Source organism: Dromaius novaehollandiae, chromosome 2 (genome assembly GCF_036370855.1).
Source record: "Dromaius novaehollandiae isolate bDroNov1 chromosome 2, bDroNov1.hap1, whole genome shotgun sequence".
NCBI lineage: Eukaryota > Metazoa > Chordata > Aves > Casuariiformes > Dromaiidae > Dromaius > Dromaius novaehollandiae.
The window spans coordinates 149229186-149256141 of NC_088099.1; the positions used below are offsets into that span (position 1 = coordinate 149229186).

General features: G+C 36.9%; 1 protein-coding gene across 2 annotated transcripts in view; it reads left to right on the forward strand.

Moving 5' to 3' along the window:
• Positions 1-26956, forward strand: part of MMP16 (matrix metallopeptidase 16) — a 190955-nt gene that overhangs the window by 115823 nt on the left and 48176 nt on the right. For both annotated transcript variants that reach the window (XM_026099840.2, XM_064507778.1), the window contains 2 exons: positions 12415-12576; positions 15600-15817. In XM_026099840.2, the coding sequence (XP_025955625.2) occupies positions 12415-12576; positions 15600-15817 (380 nt within the window). The remainder of the gene's footprint in view (positions 1-12414; positions 12577-15599; positions 15818-26956) is intronic.

Consider the following 26956-nt stretch of genomic DNA (forward strand, 5'->3'; position numbering starts at 1 on the left):
AAATCCTGATCTTTGAACTGCATAGATCAATTTGTAGTAAATTTCCGTTGGCTGCCAGTGTGGTTGACACAGTGCAGCAGATATATGCTGCTGGAAAGACAAACCAGATGAGTTCTGAAAACTAAGTCTCTTAAGGGAGCTCTGTGTCTGAAACAGTGCTCGTGTCATACTATGGTTAGGCATAAAGAAAGCTGAGCATTTTGGATTAAAGGAAACTTTGTATTACAGTATTAGCATTCCTTTCATTTCATAAAGCATAGTGCTCTTATTTAATTGATTATATATTTTTAATCAGCTCTTATCATACATTTATCAATATCAAATTTGAGCTGTAATTAGGCTGTGTAACCTAGCACTTGTCATGGGCTTGTTTTCTAGTCCTGTACTCCCAGGATAAACATGTAAAAGCTGAATGTTTTCTCTGAATTTGTATTATATTGTGTATATGTTTTAAAATATTCAGAGAATTGCCAATGTCGAGTCAGATCAAAGGTTCTCCTAGAGTATATCCTGTCTCCAGTTAGGGCTATTAGCAGATACCTAGGGAAGAGGATAAGAGCAGGGTAAGCATATGGCAATAAAACCCTAGCATAGTCCCTCCTAGCTTCCAGCAATCTGTGGCTCATTGAATTTCTGAGCCAGAGGCCGTATTTTTTGTGTTTAATAGCCTTTCAGGGATTTCCTTTCATGAATTGGTGTAATCTTTTTTTGAACCCATGTAAGCATTTAGTATCCACAACTTCCAGTGGCCATGTATTCTATAGTTTAAGCAGATTTGTGAAAAACTACATCTTTCTGAGTTTTGAACCTGCCATTTATAAACTCACTTTGTGTACACCAGTGCTCATATTGTGAGGAAGTGATTCCTGAATCATTTTATCTATGCCATTCATATCTATGTCATTCACATCTCTATCCTATCTGTTTCCAGGCTAAAAAGTCTTAGCCTGTTGAGTCACAGCTTTGTTTATATGTGGCTGTAAGGTGTAAGCACACCTCATAATATTGTAAGCACAACCTATATTGTAAACTGAATCTATTTGAGTGCAAAATGAGACAATTTGCAATATTATAAAATTTTACAAGAAAATCCTGTTACATTTATAGCATTTCAGAGCGGTGATGACAGGATATATTTAAAATAACTTTGCAAGTAGCAAATGCATGGAGTAACTATTGATTCTTTTTGTTTCACAGTTCTCCTTCAAATCCAGTTTAATTCTATAGTCAGCTCACACAGAGTTTAAACCTGGGCATGACCTGAGATAATACTTTCTATTGCTAAACCTCAAAGCTTCCAGGATTTAAAAAGCAAACCAGTCTTTGTGTGACAGTGACTGCATAGACCTACATAGCGTAATCTGTCCTCAGGCTTCCCAGACCCTCCATGGATGGTACTTGCTTGGTGTGCGTACACCCGCCTGTTGTCCCATGTCCAGTCACACCAGCATCTTGCATAAAATGGTAACTCTGAAACATTCAGTGTCTGCTGTATAAAATGTGTCCTTGAAGGTATTAACATGGGATATAAAGCTGCGCTTGAGAACAGAAAGACCCCTTCAGTTACTGAAGTGATGGAAAATGTTTAAAAAACAACCATAAATGGCCCTGGCTTGTTTGTGGGGACTCAGTCATTAGACATAGGACTATACAGGCACGAGAAGAGGATCTGTCTGCTAGACCCCATTTACTGGCTAGAAGCCAGACGATGGAAAATATTAACAGTTGGCAAGGTAATGAGCTCATTTTTTATGGCTTTTTTTCCTGGCTTTCATGGAACACCCTTTCAGCTTTGAGAAAAGCGCTTCATTTACATCTCATTAAAAGGGAAACCTGTTAAACACTGGCAGTCAGTGAAGGCAGAGTCCTGGGGATGAATCCAGTCCAGTGTTCTAGACATGTGTGTAGCTGGCTGCTTTTAATATATCCCAAGGGGTATCAATGTGCAATATCATACTTCCAGCTCCCTTCTTGGTCTAAAATTGCCAATGGCACCGTTATGCAAACTCCAAGAGAGGCTGTGGAATATGGCAAGAAGGAGATGGACTTTGCAATTAAAGCAATGGAAATGTAGGTTGCTAAGCACATCTTACACTGTGCTTTTAGTGTCTGTAGAAGTGAGATGGTTTTTACACTGCAGCTTAATTGCCAAGCAGAGGTGGTCATGACGCAGGCCATAGACCAAAATGACAGTGTAACTTGACCCACCAAATTGCATATTGCCTCTGCCGTAGTGTAGGCAGACAACAGAGACCATTGCAAACCTATCTGGGGTGCTTTGAGAAGTTACAAACTCAGTTATCCGCTTGAACTGCTGTTGGAGGTTATTTCCCATCTATCAGAGCAAGCAGAATAAACTGCATGCATTTGCCATCTGCCTGAGTTCACTATCAGTCTATCTTAAACTGCTAAAGAAAAATGTCAAAACTAAGTTGGCTGACTTTGCATGGTAGCAAATGAGGAAAGTCCACACTGTCGTTTCATCAGCTTTACTGATGAGGAAACATCTCACTGAAAGGCAGAATGGACCCCTGCAGACAATTTCTGCAGCCACTGCAGCTAGATTCATAGAAAAACAGCTGACCATGACTTTTTTTCTCTTTTTTTTGGTCCAAAGATGGTTTTCTCACATAACTGGTTATGCAGCAAAGGAGATAAGACTTTATTAGTGTCTTCCCAAATTGGATTCATTTCGTCAGACACTCATATTAGTATATGAAGAGCACTGAGCTAACATGGGAAAAAATTGTTGAAACATGCTTGTTAAATTTATTAGTAAGTTGAGGCTAACCATGTTTCCATCTTTTTTTTTTTTTTTTCTTTTTCCCTGCAGTGTGCTAGAAAAGAGCATTGGGAAGGGTATTTTTATTCAGGTGAACATATACACAATATGGGCAGGCCTCTTCATGATTATTTCATGAGCACCCAAGCTTTCTATGCACATGATTACTCTTTGGAAATGGCAAGAAAGAAAAACCTCACACACAACAAATACATAAATCTAGCCTTATCTTACCTTTCCTCCTCTTAGGAAGGAACCTAGCAGATTTTAAGTCTGTGTCCAGGATGTGAGTTAGCTTCATGCGTTCATCTACATGGCAGAAAGTTATAGGAAAAAAAAGAAAGAAAGGATTTAACACAGTCCAATGTTATTGGGCTTTTTTTCTTATCCCTATGCATCTTTTTGTAAGTGTTTTCCATCATCTGACAAATAATAGGCAATATGTCAACTTTTTAAAATGTAGTCTATATAAATAATACTACTAACACTAATGTTAATAACAAACAGCCTACTTCAGAACTGATGAGATTTGACACCAGAGACAGAGTTTTAGGTTCTTGAAGGATTACTTGCTATGGAGAGCATGGGAAAATCCATACGCTCAAATATGCCAGGTTAAAAAAGGGAAAATTACCTTTATAATTACAAATAAGTTCCCATAAAAATCAAAACCCATTCACAACTGAACAAAAGCCTGATAAACAAATAGCTTGAAATTATCTTTTTCAGTCTGATCTGCTAGTAGAAATAATCCAGGAAGAGGAAGTAGGAAAGGAAAACTGTCTGTGAGTCCTCTCATAGTACCATTATGTGGAAAGTGACATTTCTCTTATTTGTAGCAGGCACAGGGCCTGGCAATTCAAACTCTCATGTGATCCACAGAGAGTCTGCTAGGACCATTTTGTGGGGACATTTTCCCAAGGAAGGAGCTTTAAGGAATCTGACCCTTAGCTTTTCCCTATAGACATTCAACAGACTATCATTTTTTCCCTTCCCCAGCTTTTCAGATGCAAACAGAATCTGAAAAAATCACATTCCCATTTACCATAGATGTTCTCATGATTTCCTGTAAATGAGACAAAATTTTACAGTAGTTGCATGCTTCTTTATCTATTAGGCAGAACCTGAATGGATTGTTGTTGCAAAAGCAGAATATGCTACACTCAATTGTAAGCTAAGCCTAAAATATAATTAGAAGGAAATATTATATATGACTGTGTTAGTAATAGAATATGACCTTCTATTATGAAATCCTGGAAGATTTTCTGACCATGTCTGTGTTCTAAAGGCTTGAAAGTTTCACGCACATAATTTGTGCATGAAAACTTTACCTTGACAATTCCTTCACTTCAAAATGCTCAAACCATAGGTTCTTGAGGCTAAGGCCTTTTCATCTATTTTTAGGCTAGCTTGGGTTTCAAAAAGTGCTGAGCAGCTAACACCACTGCCTGGCAACACCTACAGCTAAAACATCAGGTTGGGAAAAAGATGAAAACAGATCAAAAAGGAACAATCTAAATTAAAAAACAAATTTTAGAAAAGTGGAATGAAAAGTAGCAGATTTGTCTCTCTGTGATCTTCTCTGTATATATGAGCCCCAGTTTAAGTTGCCTCAACTTAGAATATGATATACACTTGCATTAGGTCTCCCTTTAAGTCAACAGCCTTCTTAGAAAACATATCTGCTTTTCAGATCCAAGGATTTGTAATGATTTTTTTTTCTTCTCCTAACTTTGCCATTTAGGACACTAAATTCCCTGGTTTTTTATCACTTGTCCAAGAAAAAAATACAGGCAATTCCATCTAGGCATTTTTTCCTTAATATAAATTAAACAAGTAAAATAAAAGGTGGAGAAGAGCTATCCATATATAAAAGCTCCAAATATATATACAACACTATGTTATTTTATCTTTAAAAAATTGAAAAGTCATATATACATGTTAAGTAGATATAACGATGGGGTAAGAATGATGATAACCTGTTTTTGATGGGCTTAGTGTGAGTTAAGCTAGAGGATAATACTCTCAGTAGTTTAACTGACACAGGGTAAAAGTTCATCTCTGGAGAGAGCCAACACAGGATTTATACATAAATTAAATTGTACATAAGTTCTGTTGCAGGGATTTCAGTTATCTGTAGTCCCCTTGCTGATTTCTGCCCCATGGCAAGTTACATCTATTGTGAATCTTGGCAGCGTCGCTTTGACCTTCCTCCCAGGAATTACACATTTTTCTCTTTATAGTAGAATACACAGGACATTAAGGGAAATGGAGAAAAAAAAAATCATCCCTTCAAAACAAGAGCAGCCACGACTTTAGCACGCCAGCCTTTTAGCTGAGTGACTTAAAAACAAAGCCTACATTTGTTGTCATCAAAAGCAAGGCTTTGATTTTACTATGGGCACGTGTATAGTGAAGGTCCTTTTACTTTTCTCATCCCCCACGCTGGCACTCACTCAGGAGTGGTAGGAAGTTGTCCATTCTCTTCATGGGAATGATGCTCAAGGACAGAAGCGGAGGAAAGCTGAGAACTGCCGTGATGCATGCTCTTTTCATATGCATATCCAAATCTTCAGTCCCAGCATGTGTTCCTTCTCATAGCCTTCAGAAAGGAGTTTTAAATACTTCTCCAGCTTATTGTTCCCACAGCAACAACTAAAAACAGCAACAAAGAGAAGACAGGAAAGAGTATAAATAGATAAGGCTGGTACAGTATTTGCAGCATTTGCAATTGCACTGAGCCTACTGGAAATATAGAGCAAATGTTATTTAGCTTCCTAGTTATTTGCAATGTTATAAGAAAGACCATTGTATTTTTAAATCTTTTTGCTAGTGTGAGCTAGCTGGAAGACTTTATGAAAAATCTCCTTTCCTAGCAAAATGCAATATTCTGATGTAATTTTAACTTGCTTTATTTAAAATATTCAGTATCTAAAAATGACCATGAACCCCCTCAAAATAGAACTTTTCAATCTGTTAATTGATATGGCTTTATTACTATCTGAATGCAAATGCCATTTGTGAATAGTATGCAAATTCAGTATTGGACATGAGTGCTGAAGAAGTTAATCCCAGGAGCTGGAGATTCAATACAAGTGTGGATGTTCTTAGGTTGTTAGGCTCACTGTTGCAGCAGGGTTTCCTCAAAGTGTGAAACCAAGCCATAAGCACTATATTTGCAGAAGGAACCCTCGCCACCATATCTACACGTCTTCTGAAGAAGCAGCCTGCTCTAGTGTGTCCCTTACCTCCTCTGGGATTATCTCCATCTGCTTCACTTCTCACTCTTTAGAGAAGCTGGTATCAATTCACCAGTCAGAATAGTCTGTGAAACCTTTCAGTAGTAGTGACTGAGACTGTGGGGAAAGAAAAAAAAAAAAAAAAAAAAAAAAAAAAAAAAAGGAAAGATCCTTACACCCTTACCTTTTTAGAAAGAAAAATAAGAATATGTTAAGTAATTAATTCCACCCACTTCACCCACTTCAAGGTATTTAGTAGAAAGCTGTAGAAGGAACTTGGTAATAAATGTAAGCAGTGAGGCAGAAATTCTTACCCCATTGCATGACCTTGCCTTCTAAAACTCATGCTGATCTGTATTCTGAAAGAATGCAGGCTCCTTTCAAAAGTGTTATTTATCAGGTTCCTGACTTCTCCTACATTATGCCCACAATATGCAGAACCAGTAGAATACTGCCAGACATGACATACATACCTCTAAACTCACATGTCCTTAACAAATCCCAACAATGATCACTGAAACACCAAAAGACCTTCCTGCCCAGTAGGAATATCCCCTTGTGAAATTTCAGGCGAGCAAGTTTAAATCTCACACTAAGCTGTTGGCCCATTTTAAATAGAATAGTTTTTTTAAAAATGTATATGTGTGGGTGTGAGTATGATAAATTATACACAGAGTATGCAAGTTGTATATAACAAACTGTCTGTACTTCCCTTTCTATTTGCAAGCGTACACATATCAGTTAGTTTGCAAATATTTTAGTGTATATATTAGAATATGTAATAATAGAGTGGAAAACAGTATATTTTTATGTTCTTCTCTTTTTCACAATGGAAAAATGGCTAAATGTATAGATATAAGTTGTTGAAAAATGATCGTTTAAAATACTGTGTATACAAAATAGGTACAGTAAGTTTACATAGAAAATAGAGACACTATATATATTATACATTTTTATTTAAAAATACAAAAGTATAGTTTTTAATCTTTGCTTTTCAAAGCTACTGAATCATCTCAGTTCCATCTTTCCACTAAAATTTCCTCCCAAAATAACCACAAAGCTACCAAATTTTAGTGACAATGACAGAAGTTTGGGATGATCACTTAAAGCAACTGCATATGCTTCCTTAGACTGTAAAATGTGGCACCTTTTAGGGGGTAAGAGTATGCCTATGGTTCACATTTAGGTGCATCTATGCTCTCTATATACAACGTTATATATTGTGCTTATGTAATAGTATACTTAAGTACATGCTCAATATTGCTCTGTTGCAATCACATCAGAGAGAGAAAGAATCTTCCTTTTACCACTGACTGTTAAAATAGCCTGTTCAAAATTCTGTCCTGTCTGCAAATAATAATAATAACAAAGATATATAACATTTTTTTCTGGGTGCTATGTAGCAGTAAGAATCTTATTCTAAACTTTGCAGAAAAAAGTTCAGACAGTTGAGATTAGTGGCTTTGGTTTGGTAAGTGAATGGTAAGAATGAAGCGACTAATGAAAATGAAAACTGTAAATACATCAGACACGTTCATGGACAGTACACATGTAATATTTTCTGATGAACTTGAAGCTTCAGTACTTTGGAGTACTGTCTTGTAAGTATTAGGACTGCAACAGAAGTCTTTCTCGTACAAATTAACATTTCAGCTTTATATGGATTTAATCTGAAATCATCTGTCTGCATCACAGGAAAAATGAAGAGGAATAATAATAATCTTTGAAAAAAATAGCATGTTTGTATAGAAAACAGTTTTGTAGTTTTTGAGTTTGGTTGTCATTTAAAATCCAGCTTCTAGGCTTTTTTACTTCCCTCTGGATGTGAATGTCTTCAGAATTGAGGTCACATGATGTTTAAGTGATGGACAGCTCTTGAGCTCAGTGTGTTATAGCAGTTACTTGTCAAGGAGAAGATCGAGGTGACATGTGTTGGGGTGTCATTTAGAGCAGCTCCAAAAAGGTGGCAAGGTGATAAGTCTAAGGGCTGCTAAGGCATTAAGACACTGCTTTTCTAAATTAAGCTCACATACCTTTTAAAACATTCTGAATGTCTTCAGAATGAGAATTTGTTAATAGTTTGCTGTGGACAAACATATTAGCGCTGTTTGTCTGGAGACATGAAAAATAGTGTATGTATTAGCTGCAGAGAAAGGCTTCTACATGCACCATGCTCCACAGTGCTGGCTGTTGAATATTTGATATATTAATACATATTTATATTCTGGAGTTTGGCCAGTGATTGTAAAGTCAGGCAGATTTAATGCCTAAAATAGTTCATAGCCTCAGAGAAAAGTGTCAGGATAAAAATCATCATTTTTTCTAGGTTCCTTACACACGGTCCCAGGATCTTTTTTTTTTTTTCTTGTGAAATAGAACCTGAGATAAAATAAGAAAATTAATCACAATCTGTTTGAGCGTATACCCATTTTATTCCAAGTTTGTGTGGTAGTAACACAGAACAGAGATGCACACATCTGGACCTATTGAAATATAATTCGCAATATTTCTCTACTACCCTATAGAAACACAATGAGATGTAACTGAAATTATCACACTGAATATTCACCATTGCATATCCTTCAGTGGCAACTTTTAGTTTAAAAGCCATCATAGTCAGATGTAGTTTAACTCCCAGTGCTCATGGCTTGTTAAAGTTTTCGAGACAGTGCTTCATTTAGCCAAGTGGACTAAAGTATATGCTTCTACTGGGATAATGGATACTCAACTATGGAATGGTTTGGGGAAAGCATGCTTCTGCTCGGCCTGGAGACAAGGAGGAGTGCTCTTAGGGTTATCCTTCTGCACTCTCGATAGCCCGGTGAGACACAGCATGTTGCGATGTTGAAGGCAAGTCAGCTCCCCAAAGTCTGATCCCCAGAGCACAGAAGGACTGAATAATTGCTGCCAAAGTGGAGAAATCTGATTATACAGAAAGGAAAGAGGATGCAAACTGTGCCACTAGTGAGTCCTACCTGCACTGGTCTCACATGACACATCTTGAACTGGTTTAAACCTCAGTTTCCACTGTAATAAGTTATTTAGGTCAGTTTAAACTCAAGATACCCTGGGGACAATCATGACTCTTGATGGAAATTTTGTTATGAATAATGGGGCTATTTGACTATAAGTAGAAAATATGTTCCCTGTTAAATCACTCTGTCACCCCAGGCAAGCCTATTATTCTCCCAGCTCTTTCCTGTGACCTTCTCCCTTCCCCCTTGTCCCTTTGTGCCAAGGGCTGCTCTATCTTTGCATTCCTGCATTTAATAGCTCCCCTGATGGCTACGAGTTGCATTGCAGAAAGTCGAAATTAGTCTTCACAGTTGTTCTGCCTTTTTCCGTTTGGGACTTAGGCTTTAACTAAGTCTAGCAGGGCCAGGCAGATGCTGAATTTCTTTTTCAACGTAATCACCCTCACCCAAAAGAGCAGGAGAAAAAGACAGACTACGAAACAACAATCCCCTGTGTAACACTGATTCTCTGATGTAGTCCCGCTATAGTTGAGAATCACTTTGGAAGTACTCTACCATGTGATAAGTATCTGTGCTCCCAGAAGGAACACATGCCAGTAGATGACAGTGTGTTTTATTTATTTACCCGCTTCCTGTGTGGTTCACACAGCCTCAAGTTCAACATGGAACAAGATATGGAAATTCCTGGGGATCTTTATGCTCAATGGGGACTGAAAACCAGAGGATTTATTGTTTCCTCTTGCATTGCATTACTGGCACAAATAGAGGGATGAAGTAGACTCTTCCAAGACTATTAGCTACAACTTCTTGAAAGTTTAGAAATTATAAAAAGTTCAGTTCTCAACCCCTCCCTTCCTTTCCACACCCCCACCAAGTGAGGCCTCTTGGGCACAACTTTGGCCAACCCATACTGACCAGCCTAATAGCACTGACAGAATCAACTTTTTATTAGTTTAAAATTATTTAAAACTGGTTTAACAAGTACTGTGACCAACTTATTAATACGATTATTAAAGCAAGGACTTCGAGTGGTTAATGTTCTTAATTATGCTGTTGGAAACCTAAGAAGGCAAGTTTTCCTTTCTCAAGGCACAAAGAGCAGGAGAATTACATCTCAAACATATGTTAATGCCACACAAAAAAATGTTTTATTGTAATAAACTTGGGTCAGAACTCAAACTTCTATAAAATGCAGAAAAGAATTGCAAAATAATGTGAGCTATGTCACAGTACAGTAGTTATAGTACAGTAGCATCTTCTTCATCTGTGTCTTTCAATCTTAAGCCTACCATTTTTTTAAATGATATTAATTACTCCTCTATAGCTGCAGAATGAAAACCATTACAGAGTTGCTCCTGTGCATCACTTCCAAGGCTGAGGTTAGCTACACTAGTTGTGGATTATTCATATGGGATTAACAGATGTGGCTGGATATGGAAGGGCACATTCAAATATCAAAAGCATTCCCCACAGAGACAGTCAAGCTCCTCAGACCTGTGATAGGATACAATTACAAGTGATAGGATAAACTTTTCTCATTTTTGGAAGCATATTAAGTCACATTAATTTTTGAAAGACATGATTTTTCTGCACAACTGCACTGCATAAAACAGCATAAGCATTTAGTTTTCATATTTCTGGATTAAGAGCCAAAAAAGACAAGAAAAGACTCTGTCAGCTAAGCACTGAGTTTTAGCTATGACTGTTTCCATGCTTTCAATCAAACACTTATTTTACAAACACCAGCATGGCTCCATACATCATGAAGACGTTTACTGCCAAATGTTTCCCTTTTCATATGTACTTGGGAGAAAGTTTATTTCTTCATGTCAGTGAAAGGAAATAGTTGAAAAATTGAAATGCTGTCAGCTATGTCCTCAATGTTATATACATATATATATGTAAAAAATTTTTGCTAAATCCAACTTTTTTTGTGTTATTACTACTAATATGATAATAGTACTGGAATTCCAGTGCATGATGTGTCAGCAGTGGAAAATAACTGTCCACCCCCAAAGAATTTATAAAACATAGGATAAGAGTTAACTCTGAGCATTTTCTTGTCCCAGTGTACAATTAAACTCTCCACTAGACCATGGTGTGGGCTTTATATTTTTCCACTTTTTTACAGTTTCACTTTTTCATTGTTAATACTGATATTTCAACAAGAAGCCATCTACTGCAGGTGGGACTCATTACACCTAACTCCAGCTGCCTAGAAGTTAGGTGTCCAGCATAAGCTAGTGATCTCGAATACTTCTGTAGTCAGTGTGTCAGGAACACACTTCCAGAAAATGATTCATCCCATCCTTAGACAGATGCCTGAAATGAAAATGAGCAATAATTCTGGATGTGCCTCTCTTCCAGTGTCTGGAACTGTTTTCCTAATGTAAAACATTTTCCCACAGTCTCATTATAGGACAGGTTAACTACAGACAGAATCTGTATAAAAGACACTTAGAAAAATAAGCTGAGCTGTCTAACTCTTAAATGGATAAAATTAGATGAAATGAATACCATAGAGGTCCAGCTCTGGAACCTTTATAGAAATAGTCCCATTGATTTCAATTTGTGTTCGCTTCTAAGAGTGCTATAATTTGACTCTCAAATTTTCTAATTGCTTCCAATACCCTGTAATAAAAATGATATGTTTGGAAAGGAATAATGAAAAAGTGAAATTAGTCTATAACATGAGTCTGATATTTTACTGTTTAGATCTCTGTAAATCAAAAGGCTCTAATACTTATGTAAATAATTATACATGTAAGGGGATTACACAATGAAATAAATGTGTCCTATTTTGAGAAGGATAGCATGACACCCAGATTTTTCTCATTAGGATTTCAGTAATTGTGATTCAGAAATAGACAACATGTACAAATAATCAGCAGGGGTCTGATTACCAGCAGTTGAATGACTAAGGTTCTCTACATACTTTGTCCTAAACAGGTAGTCCTCAGTTTATAAAGTTTACCACACACATAGCAGGGATAGTTGCCCTTTGGAACTGATGACTCTGTCTTGACGTAAGCATTTTCACTCAGGCTCATTGTAGCATCAACCTGAAGTCTAAAGTTGCACATAAGCCTAGATCTGAGGTATGACACTTGAACTCTGCACCAACTATGTGTGTCTGTGCTAACCCTTTAACCAAGTTAAACAAAGCTCAATACATTTATGGTATCCATAAGAGTATCACACATTATACCTAATAATAATAAGTGTTGTCTCATTAAAAAAAAAAAAAAAAGGAAGACTGCCATTGCTACAGCATTATCCTTTTGCTTTATTGTACAGCATTACCTTGTAAAATTCAAAATCCATGAAAACGTCTTTCAAGTCAAGAGTCCTCCACTTGTGTTATTTCTATTACTATGCTTATGGTTTCAAAGATTTTTCCCCCTTCTTGTTTCCATAGGAAATGATCTGTTTCTAGTTGCAGTGCATGAACTGGGACATGCTCTGGGCTTGGAGCATTCTAATGATCCCACCGCAATCATGGCTCCCTTTTACCAGTATATGGAAACTGACAACTTCAAACTACCTAATGATGATTTACAGGGCATCCAGAAGATATACGGTATGCCATATTTTTATTAAATAATTTCAGGTTCTCATTTTAGAATACATTTGAGAATCTTCTGTCCACTCAGCTTCCCCAAGAAGTTTGTTAATGTAGACTTTCTGATCACAATCCCAAAGGCCTGCTTGTGAGAAAGCCAAAGATTATGATGAAGCTCTTTTACTTTGTTCTTCAATGTTCACAACTTGCATTTAAATTTGCACTCAGCTGGCATGGCAATCTTAAATATTTTAAAAGGCTGTAAAGGAAATATCTGCAAAGGGATTCCAAACTATTAAAATATTAAGAAATGCAGGTCTTAACCATAACGATCTTATTTCCACAGTACTCCAAGCTCCTATAACTGGACGAATTGATTGCTTCTCAGTTTATCAGTTATAATACCAAACAGTTCCCTGGGTAGAGCAATTTTGTGGTCCTAGACAACCCTTTCTTGTGATAAATATAACAAATTGATCTCAAAAGAATGTTATTACCAGACCAAGATTTTGAGCTACATAGGAGGAAAGAGTCCCACTTCTTTAAAATACTGTTCTTTCATGTGTGTGGCCTGAAATAAAAGATGCATCTGGTGTACATAAATTCTGAATTCGTTGAATTAATTGAGAAGGCAAGGTAATTGGAAATTCAAAAAACAAAACAAAACAATAACATTAATCTGATTACAGGCTGCATATTACACTAACTCCTATACTACTCTTCCCTATGTTTTCAAAGACATCTTTTTGTTCTTGGTTTTAAAGACTTTGGTTCTTCAGTTTTCTGTTAAATAGTCTAGAGTTTTGAATCATTTTTTTCTTTTCTTCAGTGAAAAATCTTTGCTATCCATACATTAATGCCATGTATCCAGCATATATCATTGGGAACTGCTATGGTTAACTTTCCCAATTAATTTTGCATTTGTGTTCAATTTGGTATTCTTTTTTTTCAGTTTAAAAGTTTAAGTGGTTCTCTCAGTGTTAATTAAATATTATCAGGGCCACTGCTTGCTTATCTTTGCTGCTATAAAAGACACTTATGTTGGTGAACAATTATTGTATCAGTGATTAAAACTCTCAACTTTCGTGGAATGTTTTATATTAACAAGCTTTTGAAAATATTATATTAACAAGTATTGATACACTCAGTTATTTTCATAAAGCTTGAAAAGCTTTCAAAGTGATTGGCTGATTGAGTTTTGTTTGGTTGTTTTTTTTCCTATATGATTAGCTGGACAGGAAAGTTTTTTCTCATGACCTCATAAGTTGGTAGTCTAGACTTGAGGGCTAGACAAGAATACGTTGTCCATACACTTACTGCTAAGCTCTAACAGCTGTGAGCGATACATTAGGAGAAATGTGCTACCCTGGGGAAGTGATATCTGACATGACCACCAAATGGCATATGAAAACTTTGGTTTGGATATAAAATTTTTCCAACATGAGCTACTGCGAACTGATTCCTCTGCTCCTTCTCTTAAAATCAAAAGGTGATCTGGAATCATATGCCTCAATAAAAATGTCATACCTATTAAAATAATTACTTTGGTCTGCAATAATCCTCAAAACACCATGATTAGCTATAAATTATAAATGTCACAAGCCTTAAAATTATGAATGAAATAAATGCCTTCTTTAATTGTATGACAATCATTTGAGGAGTTTAACATTTCCTTAAATGGTTGATCAGTAAATAATCTTTCTTTAAAAGGATACTTATTTTGAACACGTGTCAAAAATTCAAATGCCATTTTTTCAGTGTTAGAGTTATCGCAATATTCAAAATTCTTCTTGAAGCTTGTTATGCAAATGATGCTTATTTTTTAATGTCAAAACTGATTGTATATTTAAATGATTTGGAGAGACAGATAAACAGAGTGAGCAAATTAAAAAAATTGTCTTGCTTCCAGAAATACTGCTGATCCAGCTGAAACTTTCTATCATTTTATACACAGAAAATATGACTCGATGTAGTAATAGGTCTGGAAAGGGAAAGACTTTTTCGGTACATCTGCCGTAAGTCGTTCAGTAAACCATTAGGGTTCTGAACAGTATCTGTCTAAAATGGCCATATGACTCTCAGATAGAGAAATTATGAGTGTGATAGTTATTTCACCTGTCATCAAACCCTATATATTATGACCTAAAATGTATTTGATAGAAGAAAAAAATGTTTTAAAACTGCTGTACAGAGCTTTAGTTTTTAGTTTTGAGCAGTCTTTTTCACTTGATTTACCTTTGAATCCATTGTTTTAACTTCCAGCTATCTGGCTTTGTAAAACTCATAGGAAAATTAAATTTTTTAAAAAAGTGATTAGTTTCAGAATATTCAAGAGAAGACATGACTTATGTTTTTTGTATATGTGGTTACCTAAGATTTAAAGTCCAGTTTCAAGAGCTTTTAAACTTAACAAGGGGCATTGTAGAAATCTACAAACATATCCTTTCCTATGATATGGAATTTGTATTTCTACTCCTTTCTCGAGAAACCAGAAAATAAGCGTTTCTCTGGTGGACAAGAAGATATTACTTGGCCTACAAATTAGGCCAGTAGGAATTATCATGTGTGCAACATATTCATGTGTGATTTGAAAGCTGGAAGTTTTGCAATGGTTTGCAAATACATTGACTGGCAATGGTCTTATTAGGTACAGTATTTTTTTTCCCCCCCATATCTTAAGCAACAGAAAAAAACTTTGTCCTTACCAAAGCAGACCTTTTGCAGGTGGTGAAGTACATGCAATGAATTAGTTCTCATCTTAAATATTGGAGGGCTTTGCATCCTGAAGCTTATTCCAATAAAGAAAGAAGACTCTGAATAGTGTAAAGTTAATCTGCTTCATTTCTGCTTCGGTTCTCTAGTGCTCACTCATCATTATACCTTTTAACATGGGAAGGGCACTTAGGTCATGACTTAGGTCACTTTTTCCATTCCCTCTCTGCTGTAGCTTTTACACTGCTTACAGAAGGTTCTTATTGTGTATTTCTTTCTGGAATGCCACCGATGGGCATGCAAATTACATCCTTATGCTATTTTTAAAGGTCCACCTGACAAGATCCCACCACCAACAAGACCTCTGCCAACAGTGCCCCCACATCGTTCAATCCCTCCAGCAGACCCGCGGAAGAATGACAGACAGCCTAAACCTCCCCAGCCACCCACTGGTGACAAACCTTCCTATCCGGGAGCTAAACCTAACATCTGTGATGGGAACTTCAACACTCTAGCTATTCTTCGCCGGGAAATGTTTGTTTTCAAGGTAGGAGGCTGTGAATTTTTCAATGTTACATCAAGTGTCTACAGTTCCACTTTTTTTTTTAAAAAAAGCAAAAACTCTCATTCACCATGACTCCACTTTCCCAGCCTTCTCACAGTTAGAAAGTTCAAGAGAGAAATTAAAAAATAAACATACACATGGCTAAAATGTGTAGCAGAGCACTGCTGTAATGTTCTATTTTGGGAAAATACCTATGTCAGCAGAAACTGTAATGCCTCAGAATGTAAGGGTAAGTAAATGATGCATGTTATGTAAAGATAAAAAAGTATAAATCAACTCATAAATAGGAGCTAATATGGATGATTTTGTTGGGACACAGCCACATCCAGACATACTATAGACATTGTGTATTCAACACACTTTTTTTGGGATGAAGCTATAATTTTAACTTTATGATTAGATCTGTCATTTACAAAGGAAGTTTGTCATTGTGCAGTGATTGCATTGAAACCACGGCATCTAAGCAAAGGTCTTTGCCACAAGAATCTTACTGCTAATGTGTCATTGTTTATTTTCATTCATCTTCTATCTCTAAGCCGATAAATGTAGTATATGTAATGAACTGAACTAAACAAACCAGACCAAAAGACAATCTTTTGATAGAAAGACTTCACGAAGGCTCATGGACATCAAAGCTGTCTTAGGAGGATGATCTACAATATGATTTTCAGAAGGTATTAAATAGTGAAGAATATTTATGGAATCATTACTATTCAGTCTCTTAAATCTTAAACCAGTTTCCTGACAGGGATTGCTGTGCAAATGTCTAGCAATAAGCAGCAGGATAATATATTGTCTTGAACTCTGCATTGATGTGTCAAGTTTGTTTAAGCAATAGGAAGTGTGGGATCTTTGTTTTGTAAAATATACATCATGATTCTTTTTAACTTCAGTGTTATACCTAGAAAAGAAGGACTTTTCACATGAATAGATATTGTTTTTCCCTTCAGCAATAGTAGAAGTGAATTGCAATGAATTTGTCCCAAAACATGAAGTTCTCAGGCAATGGCTTTTTGTTGTTCTTTCTTTACACATTCTGATAGGACCTATTTGTCCCTTTTATTTCTTTTTATGTAGTCATTCTCTCCAGGTACAATCTCTACGGCTCATACAGCCCCGTGCCAAGCTGTACAAGCCTGTATGGGCTTGAGCAGTACTTTAGCAGCACTATCCAGGCTTTCACTTTCTTTAGCCTACCTCTAAAAAATATTTGCAAATGGTTGTTCATGAATTCTTTCAGAATTATTGAGCTTCCTGAATAACCCAATGGTCAGGAAATATTTTTCCCATAAATGGGTGAGGATTTTGTCAGCCCTTTTGGGGCTGTTAGCCCTTTTCATTTGAATAGATGGTATCTCTTCAAACAATGGGAGGTCTTGAACCATCAGTCTTCCTATGACTAAAACTCAAAGGTTAAGGAAGAATCTAATTTTCTAACTTGACATTAAACAGGATATTAAAATACCTACTTCAATCTCATGTCATCCACCTCAAGAGCAACAGAACATATTCTCATTTATTTTAGACATAAATCGATAAATAGTGAAATGTTATCCGACTAATACAAAATTTCCTGTCTAGCCAAGTCTGTGTTCCTAGATAAATAGATTCACCATCATTACTAACCACTTTTACCTCTTCTGGTGGAAAATGAAAATTGTGTTCACTCCAAAAGTGTCAAAGGCTTACTGCCTTAACACTTAGCTGTATTTACAATACAGTTTTTATGCTTACTAGTGTGAAAACAGCATTTATGTGTCAAAACTTAAATTCCATTTGTGCTCCACATCCCAGTGAGTATGGTAAAAGTTTATCAGAGAAAAACAACTAGTAACAGCAGGTTTACAAATTTCATATTTGGTTTGACTCTCCAAAATGAAGGTGCTGCAACTATAAAAGCAATGATCTTTGTTTGGATGACTTTCCTTAAGGGTCTCACAGTCCCACTTGTCTCCTCAAGGGTATCCTGGAGCATGGCTTCATGGCATGTCTTTATGATTTGGGTTAGCATGGTAAGCAAAAGGGTTTATCTAAGGAATATAAGTCCTGACTCAATGGCCTTAACTTCTTGGTTTGAGGATAAATTTGCTAATGAAGATTTTGGTGTGCTAAAGCTATTTCATTAACTGGTAATTTCTTTTCTTTTTGGTTGAGGGCTGGGGGACTCTGGAAGGAGCGGGAAAGTGGAGAAGGAATTTTAAAAAGTTAGGGTTTGTTGGCATTTTTCTGCTTTCCTTCGTAGGCTCTCAGGGAGCAGGCTATGAGGAAGAGCTCAGCATGTTGGACTGCAGCAGGAGCAGAGTAGATATAAACAGGAATAGGGGCCAAAGTTAGGCAAAGCATCTGACAATGGAGGGAGTGAAGCTGGAGCTCCTATGGTCTGAGGTAACAAAAAACAACCTCCTTGCCCTTGTCCCTTAAGGAATGAACAAGAAAAGACTGGAAAGGAGTGAACAATGGGCTGAGAGCCAAGTAGGACTGATAGCAGTCATGTACCAGGTGGAAAAAGTTAAGGAAGAATTATGACCTTCATTGGAAGAATTATTGCTGGATAGTTTCCAGATGAGTCAAATTAATAAAGTTGGAGGCTAATCAAATGATATCCTTTGCTTTCTGCCTCTTTATCCACAAGCCTGTAATGATTGTGTTATGGTAGGTTTTACTGCCTTCTGCATAGTATCTACGCCGTATACCAGTTTTGACTTGAAAATAGCCAGTTCTTTATCTCATGGGCCAGTCTTGCTCTCAGGTGCTCAGCTTGTCTAAATAATCCTTGAAGTTGCTTGGCAGTTTAGCCATAGAGTTGAAGAATGTGAGCCCGTTTGAATAATTAAATTCTAATTTAAGCATAAAACTGAAGCACAGAAGGTAACAGTTTGAGATACACTGTGGATTTTCATAGTAGATGACAAACAATATTAAATTCAAGAAGATTGCTTTCTCTTTGCTGTTGAGCTATTAGGGGATACTTAAATGTATCAGAATTTTCAGAGGCAATTGCTGTTTTCAATAACACTGATGAGCTCTGTGCTTTTAAGAATACCTAGTACTTTTAAATAGACATATCTAGGGTAAAACTGAATAACAGTAAACTTAGGGAGGAAAATGGAATTTACACTTATCTTTCTTTTTTTTTGTTTTGCCATCACTTTGAGAAAGTAACAATCCTAGCAACACTTGCTAAAATTTGTAAGGCTCAAAAAAATGGAAAAAAAAGAGGAACTGCCCTTAAATTAGATGCCCTTAAATGCCACTGTTAGCTATAATGCTTGGGGGCAAAGTATGCTATAGAGCACAAAAATATTAGTTAAAAGCAATGTATCATAACTATTGGCTTCAATTGTCACCAACTGATATTTTAAAATGTATGACAGTTGTCTTAATTGAAAGCAGGTTTTTAATTGCTGTTATTATTTAAAATATGCTTTAACTGGTAAAAGCAACCATCAGGACAGCAGAATTTGTATGCCAGAATTCATGAGTGCCAAGTTTTTATCTTGAGATTCCAGTTAGCTTCTGTATTTATGCTGAATGCAATTAGTATTAAGCTGTCACTCTCATTTCCAATCTTTTCTCCATCTATTTTCTCCCTCCGTTTAGTTAGAACTCCCCTGGGACATAGAAAATGGCTGAAAAATGGAGAAAAACAAACTGGTGTTCCTTTTCTGGGAAAGTTGTGCAAAGTGGTATAACACTTTCTGTCTGCCTTTAATGGAAAAACCTCTCAGACATTGTATAGAGCAATCTCTGTGGTATCGGACAATCCTGTCTTTTCCTTAAACTTCTAAAAGAATTGTGTTTGAGAGACTACCTCAACCTTCATGAAAAGAAGCCCCATTGTCTGAGGTCACCAGAAAAGATCCATTAGTGAAGATGCTTGCAACATATATTTCCATTTTCTGCCTCATCATGCTCCTTTTTCAGTCTTCTGTAGCAAAAAGGAGAGTTTTGAAGATAATCTGGGATGTCCTATGAGTAAGGGGGCATCTATTACATAGTTAAAAAACTGTTCATAGGGGGCAGATCTCGAAGTGGTTGCACAAAACTGGTTCTCTCTTAGAGGATACAGAGTCACACTTATTGCTTATTCTGTCATTTTGAGGAGTTGTGTAGCTTGTCTTTGACTCTGCATGATGATTGTTCCTTGGCAACAAAATCACCTCTAGCTCTGCCTCAACAACCTGTGTTACTGCTGTTAATATCCTATTCCTTTATGCCCCTTTTCAGTTTCACATACTGAATGTAACAAAATCCTTAGTTTTTGGAGCAGGTTACATCTGGAAAAATACACTACATGTGAGGAACTCCTCCTGCATAATCAGCAAATTAGAGAGAGAGGTCACATCTCTTCAATTACCTGACACCATTTTTTGCTTCACTGAAGAACATCTTGTAAAGATTGCATTGGTCCTTTTTACTTTGTTTAATGCTAAATCTTTAACAAAGCAACAAATGCATCCTAGGTAATCCCTCCCAGTTTTAATATTCCTGCTAGAAAAGTAACCTGGTTCCTTGAAAAATAGCAGCATTTTTAGCCACTGTTATGTACTAGGTTGTTTGTTGTAATGTAATATAAATATAAATTTATTTAGCAAAAGAAGAAGCTTGTCCATCAGAGAAATAGCATTTACAGCTAAGATCTTCTGAAATGTTACATTACAGATGGTAGAATAGGGAATCGATTTTAGGAAGGCCTGAACAGGCTGTGTTTTACTATTTTATAGCAGTTTCTCCGCAACTTGCAGAAATTTGTTTTCTGACTCTTCATCTGCTAAGAACCATTGTAAAAACATTTATGAAGTGCCAAACAAGCCAAGCCAATTAAGCTGTCATTACCCCTTGGCATTAGTTTAAGCTGCAGTTGCTTTCATACCTGACTGTACAGATGCCATTTAAAATCTCTTTCAGAACTGTGTATTCATATAGGGCATGCTCTTAAACACAAATAAAGAATTAAATATCCTTCTCTTAGTATGTGGTAAAATATATGGTAAAAATTAGCTGTTTAATAGTAATTAGTAGCCCCAACAAAATGAGATAAAGGAAAAACGCTAACAATAAAAAGTAAAGACAAAGCAGCAGCTACAGTATGAGACTTGACTCCATGTATTTTGTCAAAGCTCCCCCGGGCTGTTTGTGTAGCTGGTTTTTGTCACATGATGCTGTGGGTGTCTGGACTGTCAGTTGCAGCCTGGGAAAATTCAGCAGAGGATGCTGTGGAAGTAGACACTTTGGAATCTGAGAGGGAAAAACACTTAGCTTTTCAGTTTTAAAAGCCTGGGAACAGGAGATCAGAAGTAGCTAGGGGTGCAGAGAGCAGACTCCTTTCTCTTTACTTTTTGTTTCACTATGTTAGGAAGAACTCTCTGATGTGATTTGTCTTTTTTGAACTCATCAGCAAGAAGGACAGCTTTAATTCAGGTAACTCAGGTTCTATATTGAAAGGGAAGGAGAAAGGCAACCAAAACTCAGTGGGGTCCTCAATATATCACAATAGGCCAAGCCCACTGGAAATGTATAGGATAGGTGTGTTAAAAATCCTGGCACAAAAAACAAACTGTTGGATGTCAAGAAGGAAATAATGGTGAAACGCTGGAATAGTAAAAAGTCATAGTTTGTATTTTTTTGATATGCAGATACTTTTGCTGGCTGATATCAAAATATTTTCCAGTTGTTACGTAAATCTTTCAGTGGTTCACAGTTTGGGAAGGGGTTTATCTAACGTTTCAAAGGTTTAAAATGGAAGGCACAGTCTCTTCATCACTATATGGAAAGTAGGTAGTATACTCCATCCAGCTGTAGAGGAATTTAGATAAGAGTGTAGTTACTTGAGCCATAATTTTACCAGATTAGTCCAGTTAACAATTCTTCCTCCCTCTCACCTTTTAAAAAATTGTCTTAGCCCTTATCACATAGTTTTATGTCCATCTGAAAGACAGCAACTCAGTCAGAGCTATACTTCTCAACTAGCATTTACCTGTATATGTATGCATATAAATATTAAATATATAAAGGTATAATGAATAATAAATATAAATTATTAGAGCTTCATTGACCAGAGTGTTAGTGTAATGATATACATATTATCAAAATGCATAAGCAACTTACTATCCTCTTGAACTGATTAACAGTCTATACTATCTGGCTAATAAAATTACTATTATTCATGTACTGACCTTATAACCTTAGCAGGATAGGTGACTCAGTGTCTTCAGCAGGGCTTTAAATTTGTCAGAATGAAGAGTATTACTTTTTCCAAGGAGGCTCTATTTTCACTGGCAAATAATCTGGTGCAAAATTATTTGATCAGTAGCAAAGCAGATGGTACTGAGCTCCTCACATGTCCATCATGTGTGGTTTGGGAGATTTGCTTTCAATTAGACACAGTCTGCCCCCTGAGACTGAACAACAACACTTTAAATGTGGTTCAGATTTTTCTGAAGGGTATCTAATGTACCACACAATCCTTTCATCTAATGCAAGCGATGTTACCATGTTATTAACATGTCATTGCCCCCTTCATCTTTACCCATATAAACCTTCACATGCAAAATTCTTATTATTGTTTCTCCTCATGCCATTTTTGAGTGACATGATGGTACCTGCTGCTTGATTATCTCTTTACCTTGAGTTTGTACAATGAGCTTTGCAATATACCACGAGGGAAGAGGGGTAGATTTAACAGCTGTGCTGAGACATCACCTTCAATTTACTGACTCTTATCCTTCTGAATTTTCTTTTCAACAAGAAAAAAAACAAGCAGAATCCCTGTTCGTGTGTCCTTGCCTCTGTGACCACTTTGCCCATGGTGTACCAGCAGTAATGGATGTGTGAGCCCTCATCATTCTTCTGACAGGCAGCAAAGGGCACAGAGGACATTCTGGCACCAGACCTTCCCCATCCTTGCACAAATTTTTGGAACCTTCATCAGGCTGCTGCCCTGTGAGGAGCTTGTAATCTGTGACTCGAGCTGACCGTGGACAAGGTAGCAATCAAGGTCTCTGAGGCCATCCTCCAAAGCCGCTTCATTTGAATGGTACATGTGGGTGACATGGATGATATCATTCAGGTGTTTGGGCACTGATGAGATCTGCGTTCCTTCTATAGCCAAGCCCAGGCTGAGCCATATTCATATGACCGTATGAATTGTGATAGCTACTATTCTCTTGCCGTGTGGCATTGATGGACCATTGAGGTGGATGTGGACATACACAAGTCATTGTAACCTGACCAGTTGTTCCCATGGGTGCCGAAGGATCTAGCTAATGTCATTGAAGTGACACTCTTGACAATCTCTGAAAGGGCATGGTGATCAGGGTGATCCTTCCCCTCTACTCAGCCCTGGTGAGGCCACAGCTGTAGTGCTGTGTCTAGTTCTGGGCTCCCCAATACAAGAGAGACATGGAGCTACTGGAGCAAGTCCAGTGGAGGGCTACTAAGATGATTAAGGGACTGGAGCATCTCCTCGTCAAGGAGAGGCTGAGAGAGCTGGGCCTGTTCAGCCTAGAGAAGAGAAGACTGAGGGGTGATCTTATCAATGTGTATAAATACCTGACAGGAGTGGTGGTGGGGGAGTAGAGAAGATGGAGCCAGACTCTTCTCAGTGAGAGGACAAGAGGCAATGAGCACAAATTGGAATACAGGAAATTCAATTTAAACATAAGAAAAATTCTTTTTACTGAAAGCCCTTACAGATTGAACACTGGAACAGGTTGCCTGGAGAGGCCATGGAGTCACAGTCCTTGAAAATGCTCAAAACCTGACTAGGCACAGCCCTGAGCAACCTGCTGTAGCTGACCCTGCTTCGAGCAGTGGAGTTGGACAAGATGACCTCCAGAGGTCCCTTTCAACCTCAGCTATTCTGTGGTTAGGTGTAGTACCTGTAATGTGAAGACTAAAAAAGAATAGCCTCCCAAAATGTCTGTCAGCTGTTTCCCAACTGTCCTCCAAGACTCCAAGGATTGAGAATTTCTTCACACTTCCCTGAATCCTCTGAAATGTGATTATTTCAGCCTCTCACTTCCCAGAAACATTTGAGCCACCATTTCTTTTGGGCAACAGCCCTCACAGGCAGTAACTAGCAAGATTTGCTATGAAGACCATTTAGTGACTGCTATGTTCAGCTCAGGAGTAAGGGCTGGGCAGAGGAGAGGGGAGTGTGTGCTGGCTGCTCACACAGCGCTAGCAGGAGAGGCTGCGGGGAGGAGAATGAGCACCCCTTCCAGCAGGGTGAGACAAGGTCCTGTCCTGTGTCCTTGCCCTCTTCTCAGCTTTCAGAAGAAATTACCCACCTCTCGTGGGCTGAGCTCTAGGCTAAAATACTTTATTCAGAGAGTGGTCGTTTCCTTCTGTTCTCATGATGAGCCATTAATACTCCACAGACTACCTCCTTATGCCAGACCTATTCACAGATTTAAGATATATACTTCAGACTCTGCAAAAGTTTTCACACTGGGGTGGACAGACTGAGTTCACCACAGTACTCAATTATTTGTATGAACCCACATACAGATGTGGTGGTAGGCTCTGGGACATTGTGCATAAAGCTTTGGACAGTTAAATATGAATGTTAACAAATTCTTACTTCTAATTTAGTTTAAAACTAATCAAATAATGAAAAAGGTGAGATAGATATTAGTAAATCATAAGCCAAAATTCCTCCAAATATTCATTTTTGTAGAGTTGTTTTTTTTTATTATAAATTGTAATTGGTGGACTCTAAAGATCTCTGCTACGCTATACAAAAGGATAAAGTGGGTCCAATTTTTATATATTCTTAGGAATTTGTAACAACACTGAAAAAGAAGTAGAATTATGACTTTCTCTTACTTCCAAGAAAGTAATCCACACGATGCTCTGACAAATGATAACATGTGTGTGTGTTTACTTGTGGATTTAGAATTGGTACTATTGTTAGCCATCAAATATATCTGTTCCTTTTTTTCCTCCATCTGTCAAAAAGTTGAACTGAAATCAAAATTGACCACTAATTTAATTGTGCTTTGTATCAGGACAAGTTTCACATAATTTCCAATACAAGAAGTACAGAACACTTACAGTTCTGCAGAGTACTATTAAAAAAAGAATGATGGATTAAGAATATAGATAAAAAAATTAACATGAAAGACTGATAGGATAGATTGACTTGTTATAAACAACTCAAGCATAGACAGAGAATCTTAATGAGAAAGATATACACACATAAGCCCTCAGTGAGCATAATCACATGAGTAAGGACTGATGATATGAATCAATGTTGAAGAATCAAGTCCTGATTTTTTTCCCACAGTTACAATATTCAGTTCTTACAGTCAGAGATTCCTGTGACCAAATTAATTTTTCACTTGTTATTTTACAATGACAAAATTGACTAATAAAGAAAACTTAACTGAATACTAGGGTACAAAAAGTATTTAATTTGTAGAACTTACTCATTTGCAAAGACTAAGTGTTCTTTGAGTGAACTGATTAAAAATATTTCACTGGCAAGGGAATAGAAAAAAGTATTATTGACAAAAAAATAATTGCAAAATCTCACAGCAAGGAATAATCTAAAATTACATGGAGGCATATCTTCAATTTTGTACCACCAGCAACTGTTATCTTCTATATTAACAATTCATTTTAATTGGGGCTACATCCTAATGGAACCGAAGGGAATAATTGCAGAAACACTTCAAGCACAAGGCTTAATTAAAATTTTTTGTTGAACAAAATTTGGCCTTTCAACTAATTTAGGTAAACATCTTGGGAAACAATTGGAATGGCTTGTAATGTAAGCTTTTTCAAGTGGTGCTATTGATTGGTCTTGGAAATATTTGCTTAATCTTGATTTACAGCTAAAGCTTTATATTCTAGTTGTATTTGTGGTTTTTTTTAATTTACTTCTTTTTTTGCCCATTCAAGGAGTTAAGGGTTGACAATGCACGTAATGTTTAGCAGAGATGAAAAGAGACTCAGCTTATTTGTTTCTCTGAATTAGTTGTTTTCTATGCAAGACACTGCACTATTAAGGAGTTGATGTCTTAAATAATTTAGAGCAACATCCATATGTTTTTTTCCACAAATCAGTGAAACATTACTCAGAAGTTGAAAGCCTTCTGAAATATATCAGAACATTATAATAGATATTTATTAAAATTCTATCTTTTCTTAATTTTTATAAGTCATGGCTTGAATAATTTTGAAGCATTTTCTTCCTGCAAGCTGTGCTTGCCTATAGAATGAAATCTTTGCCCAATTGAAATATTGAAAAAAATCCGTTCACCTTAACAGAATCAAGATTTTTCCAATGTTAAAGTCCCAGTCATGTCTCAGTTGACATGACTGGGAGACTGTATGTTTTGGGTAATGTGTATTAGGTAAAATAACCCAAGAAACAGCAGATTAGGTTGTAATATCAAGCATATGAAAGAACTGTTTTCCTATACAGTATCAAATTTGATCATCCTGCTTGTCCAGCCTATAAATTGAAATTAGGCAGGCACAGTTTTATTTTATGATTAGACACATCTGTCCAGTGGCTATATCTCCACTGAGGAGAACAGACTGTGTATTAGGTCAAAGAATAATTTAATAATGATAGAGTTCAACTATTTCCTCTTTCTACCCATGACTGCATCAGGTATTTGAGCAGCTCTCCAGCATTTCTTCTCAATTTTATAATGATGCAGTCTCCACTGATGCTTCAATGTGATGTCTGGCTAGCTCTTTAAAACACCCATGGCTTCAGATCGTACACTCCCAGATTTTATCTGTAATTGCCTTTAATTTGCAGTATCACGTATTCACTGTTAGTCCTTCACTTTATTCATGATGTTATCCCTGCATCTGAGTGACAGTGCAAAGCCACTTGAATAGCTACCATTTTCATATTCGTGTTGTCATGACCAATGCCATTGTTGGCTGCTCTTTGCTGGATATGCCACCCTTCATGGCTTATTTTTCCCTGTGGCCACTGCTGTCAATCCCAATGCCAAGGCACTCCAGGAATATGGCTGCTCACCCATGGATATGGTGGGCCTGACAATCTTTATCTAATCCTGCCACTTCCATGGGATGTAAGAGCTTACTCAGCTTTACTGAGCTTACTCAGATTTACTTACACTACTCAAAGCCTCA